The 7,325-nt window shown below is 34.5% G+C and overlaps 1 protein-coding gene across 2 annotated transcripts; it reads left to right on the top strand.

Moving 5' to 3' along the window:
* The first annotated feature begins 779 nt into the window (after positions 1-779).
* On the top strand, positions 780-6,131 carry LOC100801329 (uncharacterized). 2 transcript variants are annotated; one of them, XM_006591038.3, is made up of 8 exons: positions 780-945; positions 1,482-2,595; positions 3,012-3,130; positions 3,738-4,658; positions 4,745-5,057; positions 5,298-5,463; positions 5,597-5,702; positions 5,795-6,131. In XM_006591038.3, the coding sequence occupies exons 2-8, from the start codon at positions 1,756-1,758 to the stop codon at positions 5,910-5,912; spliced, it is 2,583 nt and encodes an 860-aa protein (XP_006591101.1). In that variant the 5' UTR covers positions 780-945; positions 1,482-1,755; the 3' UTR covers positions 5,913-6,131. The 2 variants fall into 2 exon arrangements, with proteins under 2 accessions (XP_006591101.1, XP_006591102.1); XM_006591039.4 differs by having other exon boundaries at positions 780-1,307.
* Positions 6,132-7,325: the final 1,194 nt, after the last annotated feature.

Raw genomic sequence — 7,325 nt, 5'->3', positions numbered from 1 at the left:
AATATATTTTTAATTGATTATTGTAATGTTATGTTTGTAACGATAAAAAATGATGAAATTTTGTCATAAAATTATATTTTACCTAAATGAAACGAAATTTCAGATTTAAAAAATTAGTCCAATAGAACTATATTGAATTTTAGATCCAATAAAAAAATTGACATTTTCATCTAATAATAATAACTTATTGATATTTAGATCTAATGAAACGTACTGACATTTAAATCTAAAACAAATTCTAATATTTTACTCTAACAAAAAATATTAACATTTTTTCGTCCAAAAAAAAATTACTGACATTTATATAAAAAAATGACATTTTATTGACATTTTTATTCAACATAGTCAGTATGACTATATTGACAATTATTTGAATGACAAATTTATTCCTCTATATATCCTCTTAGGTTATTTTATTAATGTTAATAAATAGAAGTTAATGTCTAATACATTTTATATTTTCATATCTAAAAAATACATCTATTAGCAAATTATATATTTGGTACAAAAATCTCTATTAATCCTAAAAAAAACAAAGAAAAGGAAAAGGAAATCACTTCACTTCCATTTCCGTGTAGTATAGGTTCGACCTTCTGCAGGCTAAAAAAACCTTCACGTTCAATTCAAGATTGAGAGGAAGCATTTCGCACTTGCCCGGAAGAGGGGGCGATTGCCACGTGTCACGGAATGATAATAATCGCTTAAAAATAAATATTTAATTATTTATTTTTACGTTACGGCAGTTTCCATGCAAACGTGTCAACATTTATTAATTCTAAATCGCCGCTCTTTCTTTCTCTCGCTCTGTCTTTCTTTTTCTCTTTCTCTCTCTATCTCTGTGCTTCCAGTTTCGTTGTCATTATTCTCTCTCTGAATTTTCTTTCTTTCTCTTCGCGTTTAGGGTTTCTTTTCCTTTACTTCAAAATCAAAAGCTCAGCTTCACCGGTACGTTCCTTTTCACGCTTCAATGTTTCTGTTAAATTGCAATCTCTTAAAAACGCGTGCTGTTTTGTTTTTTTGTGTTCCTTTGCTGAATTGAATCCTCTGGATTCAATTTTGTTTGCTTGTGCTTCTCTTTCCTGGTCGGATATTTGTGTATTTAGCAATGCGAATTTGAATTCCGTTTGGAATTATTTTAATTTATTTCCTCTGTGGCGCGTTTGTGTTTTCTGAGCGAAATGGTGAGAAATGAATTTTCGAATTTCCTTTTCCGGAGTCGAAATGACGAACCCCGGGGCGGTGAGCCGAATGGCCGCGTTTTGCTGAGGTTCGCTGAAATTGTGGAATCTGAGAAATTTTCCGTTCAGGTGTTTTTAGTGTAGCTATTTATAATTTTTATTTATTTATTTGGCATGTTCCTAATATATGTTTTTGTTTTTTTTATTCTGATGTTATGGTTGCGAACTTCGATTGTGACTTTGAATAAAGGAACGTAAATTGATTTTTATTGTTTTTCTTCCGTTTTTTTTTTCTTGGTGCAGGACTAAGTGTAGGTAGCGGTGATACCTTCAATTGGAAAATTCTGAAGTTTGGATTCCGTTTCCTTGATGGGGATGACGGTGGTCATGATATTGGCAAGGAGAGTAATGATGTTGGCCTATGTGATGGGTGAATCCATGAAAATATAAAAAAAGATCCGTGTTTGAATGAATTTGTTTTTTCCTTCGATGTTACCCAATGCGAATTTTAGTGCGTTTGAATGAGATGGGTTGAAGAGATCTGTTTGCTTGCTAGAAAAGTAAAAGTAATCTAGGAATGGCTATTGCTGGTCTACACAGTGTGTCTGTGCTCGACTCTTCTTTCTTGAGGGACTCCCATTCCCAGTCGTCTGGGAGAGGGGGAGATGGAAGACGGGGAAGCACCCGGTCATCTTCGCTCTTGCAAATGTGGCGAGAGATTGAAGATGAACATGTGGTGAATCAAGTTCAAGGAAGATCTGGTGAAGTACCTCTTGAACAAAGGAGGGATGGGTTGGTTGCGGACCTTTCACGAGAAGATAGACTGGATATCCAAGAAAGAGGGCAGCGACATGTTATAGAAGATACCGTTTTGGGTGAGAATGAATCTGAAACATGGTCACAGTCGCAAAGTCAGAATGAATCCCATGATGGAAACGAGGACTTAAACAATTCCAGCTGTGAGAACTCTTCTGACTTGGGAGAAGTTGAAAGGGAAAGAGTGAGGCAAATTTTCAGGGAATGGATGAATAGTGGTGCTAGGGATCATGTATCAAACATTTCTGAAAGAAATAACGGTTCAAGGGGAGAATGGCTTGGGGAAACCGAGCAGGAAAGGGTGAGAGTTATTAGGGAGTGGGTACAAATGAGTAGCCAGCAGAGAAGTGTTTCGTCTGGGGAAAACAGGGAAGAACCATCTGCTGAAATTGACACACAGATTGAACGTGTGCGTGATGGACTCATTGTTAACCAGATTGGGGGCCAAACTGAGCATACACGGAGGGGAATACGTAAATTATGTGGCCGACAAGCTATGCTTGATATGCTTAAGAAGGCTGAGAGGGAAAGGCAAAGAGAAATTCATGAGTTATTGGACCATCGGGCAGTGTCGCAATTCCCCTATCGAAATCGCATTCAGGTTTGTCTAATAAATGATTAATACTTTCTTTTTGTACTATTATCCCCTTTTCCTGTATCATGTGGTTATTAGCTGTTAAGTTTGGGTTCGGAGCTTTCAGCTTTGTTACTGTGAACTGTGTAAGAGATTCACACTAGTTTGGTTATACACTGAATTTCAAGGCAAAATTTAAGTAATATAATTTTATTGTAGGGGTAGTAAACTTATGTTTAAAATCCTAAGTACTAATGTGAGGCAACTATAAAACATTCTTAATGCAGAAATAATCTGAAATACAATAATTTAGAAAACCTAAGAAAGGTGATACCAAATACTGTTAATTTTTATCCCATCAAGCATATTTTAAAATTTAGGACGTGATTTAAATCCTGAGCTTTGTCCTCTATTTGATGAATGTGTTTTTAAAATGTTTACAGGCATTGCTTAGAGGCAGATTCTTGAGAAATGATAGACCTGTTGATAATAACAGGCCCCTTTCTGTTGCAGAAAGTGAATTGGGCTTCTTGAGGCGAAGACAAACTGTATCAGGTCTAAGGTATGAATTTCTTTAAGGCATTAAGTTGATGATTTCAAGTACATTTTTTCTTGCCTTTTTTTTTTAATCTATATGCAAGTTTTTACCAGAAAAAATGTATGACATCTTGTGCACTGGCATTCTTGCGTTGATCTATATCCACGGTTTGATTACTTCACTATGTATGATGGCTTGTATTGAAAATTTGCTATATCCATCTTTTGAATGTTCAACTAATATTTATAGCATTTAAATTACTAATTTTGTATATTTTGGATTAAAATGCTCATTTTTTTCCTTTTTATAAAAACAAATGTCAAATAATAATTCGTTTTAGTTGAAAAACAAAGAAAAAGATTTCTTACAATTGAATACAACTGTTTTATGGGGTTTAACATTTTAAAAATTTCCCTCCCTGCTTTCATCTGGCTAAAGATGGGTAAAAGTAAATATTTTCTCTATTTTCTCTTAAGCCCATTGATTCATGTTTTTTTTTGTTACTACAGCACTTAAAGCTGCTAATCCTTAATCTGATTGGAGGTTGTGTTAATTATTTTATCCTCATCTTCATTTTAATTATTTTAGATTTTTGTTATATGCCGATGACATTAACTTTTCTTCTGAACAGGGAGGGATTTTTCGCTAGAAGGGAGAATAGTGGTTGCAGTCAAGCAACCAGCAATGCATCTGATACGTCATCTAATGTTGAAATTGATTTTAATACGAATGAACAAATGGGATCAAGCAGTTCACATATAGTCCCAAGTGTACATTCTGAAGAGTCTGACCCTAATGACAGAGGAAGCAATGGACTTGGGGTATCAGGCAGCCAGAACTGGGTACGAGGTACCACATGTGAGAATTTACATTGGCAAGAATCTACTGCTCAAGTAGATGAGTTGCAGCATTTGCCAATTGAATCACTAGATTGTCAATCGTCATTAAGTGCTGATGTTGAAAGAGGGGACAACACTGAGCAAAATCTTGATGTGATGCCAACTGAAGATAATGCTAATGAAATTACCCAACAAAGCTTGCGAATTGAAGATTCAGAGCATTGTAATAATGAAGAATTCAGTGAGGTGCATAATGAGCAATCTGAGTTAGGTGATATAAATAATAGTGAAAACTATTCTTCAAATTACAATATTCATATGGAGGATAATGTTGTTAATGGTGTAAATTGGAATGAATCTGGTGCTCTAGAAGGAGAGCAGCCAGAAGAAGTTTCTGAAAATGAAGGAAGTGAGTGGTATCAGAATAATACCGAATGGAGAAATAGCACTGAGGAAAATGTTGATGATAATCATCTCAGTAATACACCAAATGAGTGGCCTGAAAACAGTTTGGGAAACGAAGATGGAGAAAATTCTCGTCTGCAAGAATCCCATGAAGTGTGGCAAGAAGATGGTGGCTTCCAAGGGGCTGTGGAAAATTGGTTGGGAGGAACTTCTGATCATGAAAGTGCTCCAGTTGGTAGAATTCGTGGATTTTATTTTCCTGAAGATGACAATGTGTACAGTGTTGAACTCAGAGAACTTCTTAGTAGGTAAGTAAATACAAGTGAAGAGTTTCTGCAGTTATCTTTCTAACATGAAAATTGTAATCTAGAATAAGTCTCTATTCATCTTGCAGGAGAAGTGTCTCTAACCTCCTTGGCAGCAGTTTCCGTGAGAGTCTTGATCAGTTGATACAGTCATATGTTGAAAGGCAAGGTCATGCTAACATTGACTGGGAGTTGCAAGAAACAACCCCTTCTTCTGCCTCAGTAGAGCAGGACCTTGAGCAGCAGAGTAGGGATCAAATTGTTGGTCAGGAGGAGGGTACTGTTAATAGTCCACTTAACCTGCCCTCTTTACCTATACCGCCTCCTCTGCCTATTTGGGACCAGCACCACCATCGTGACAACTGGTCACAGAATGACATAAATAATCAGCATCTAGTAATTGTGCGTAAAATTGCGTTGTGCTATGTTCAATATATGCTCTAATAAAGTGAAAATGATTTTTATGCATATTGGTCCTGTAAATGTATTTTATTAGATAATGTAAGTTATAAAATTTGTTTTGCTTGATGATTTATCATGCAATGATTTATAGGAACAAAAAAGTTTAAATTTGCTGGGTATAACTATTTTTTTATAAATGTGTTGTCATTTAAATAATTCTCTGATTTGTCTTTTTGGCAGGATTTGGAGATTATTAACGACTTGAGAATTGACATGGCTCGATTACAGCAAAGGATGAATAACATGCAGAGAATGCTGGAGGCTTGTATGGATATGCAGCTTGAGTTGCAACGATCTATAAGGCAAGAAGTTTCTGCAGCTCTAAATCGCTCTGCTGGTTCATCAGGTTTGCTATTTCTCTTACCACATCACATTCCATTTTCAGGGCTCTTTTTCCCATTCAACTGAGCCGTGATTTTTAAAGAAAAATAACTCTTGTCATATAGCTTTCTGGGAAGACTAAGTTAAATTTATTTCAGGAATACATGATTGCGAGTCACCAGAAGATAAATCTAAATGGGAATGTGTAAGAAAGGGACTTTGCTGCATATGCTGTGAAAGCAATATCGATTCTTTGTTGTACAGGTAATATTCATAACCAGTAGGACAGATTTGTAGCCAGTTTGCATCTCAACCTGATTGTAATCACTAAGAGTATCCTTGTGCTTCTGTTGCAGATGTGGTCATTTGTGTACATGTTCAAAATGTGCGAATGAGTTGCTTCAAAGCAGAAGGAAGTGCCCAATGTGTCAAGCTCCTGTGGTGGAGGTGATACGTGCTTATTCTATACAATAATTTGACATTAATATAAAGGTCACACTTTTAACAAAATACAGGATTCTAACAAGTTTTATTTCCTGGACGTTTCCAGGTACACTTTTTCGTTTTTTTTTTTTTTTTATAATTTTCTTACTGTGATTACTGTATTTATGTCGAGTGCACCAATGGAACACATGATGGCATTTTTTTGCGGCCATGATTCTCATATGAATAAAAATTGTACGTCGTTTTTGACGTCTCAGTTTCGCACTTTATAGTTTTCGGGATAGAGATTTTCGTCATTTTAATTCTAGGTAGCTGGATGGAGCCATGGTGGTTATAGAACTCTTATAGATCAAACCTGTCTCTGCATTATTTTTGTGTTTATAATGTTGCTCTGAAATGTTAAAACTCTGTTTGGGTTGTACACTACATATATCAAAATCAGATTGGTTTTGCTCTGAAGTGGGTCACAGCATTGGTCATCAGATTAAACCTGCAGATTCTCTTTCTAGGTAATGCAGGTTTGCTTGTTGAAGTGTGGTCTGATGATTGGTACAAGTTTTTTGACAAATGACAGCATATCACAACTAGAAAGGTTTCGTTGGATCAAATTCCATTTCGAAATGTTCTTTTTGTTCTTTTTGATTTTTTATCTTTTGCTTGATTGGCGGTTTGGTAAGACAATGATATTGACATCCCTTTTTACGCAATGTTATCACCTTTTTTAATCCACGTAACTAATTGCGTAGTTACTTTTCTTTAGCTGTAGGTTTGGGAAAAAGACCCAGTAACATCCAATATTTGACTTTTGGATAAAGATAAAAACAGAGAAAATGAATCAATCATATAATTGCCATCAAAATTATAAATAAATGGGAGAACTTAACGAATGGCGTTTTAAGATCGTTCTTTTTATTTTATTTACTAATTTTTTATTGCCCCAATTAATTAAAAGAAATATACAAAGACGCTTGAATGTTTTAATAGAAAATTTATTTTATTTTTTAAAATTAAGGTTATTGTTTGGCAGTGTGATTATAAAATATAATAGTTGCTTAAAATATAATCAAATTAATTTCCAAACAGGAAAATTTGTGAGTTTTTTTTTTCTCATAATTTTGCATTTGATTAATAACTTTGTTAATTGTGTTAAGTCAGGATGCATTAGAAGAACGCAATGCACCATATTATGCCAAATAATTTTAGATGCATAAGTACCGGATATGGGTTCGGGTTTTCCTCGATAACCAAAAATTGGGTACGGGTATGAGATTACTAGACTCATCCTATCACTTAAAATCTTTAAATTTTTTTGCATAATTTAATCAAAAGGCATAGAATTTTTATTTTTAATTAATTTTATTTTAGAATTTTTACATAATTTAATATTATTTTTTTAACTATTTTTGTAGACACACGCGTTATAATAAATTTATTGATATATAA

This window comes from Glycine max, chromosome 11 (genome assembly GCF_000004515.6).
Source record: "Glycine max cultivar Williams 82 chromosome 11, Glycine_max_v4.0, whole genome shotgun sequence".
Taxonomy (NCBI): domain Eukaryota; kingdom Viridiplantae; phylum Streptophyta; class Magnoliopsida; order Fabales; family Fabaceae; genus Glycine; species Glycine max.
This window is presented reverse-complemented; position numbering and strand designations above follow the sequence as displayed.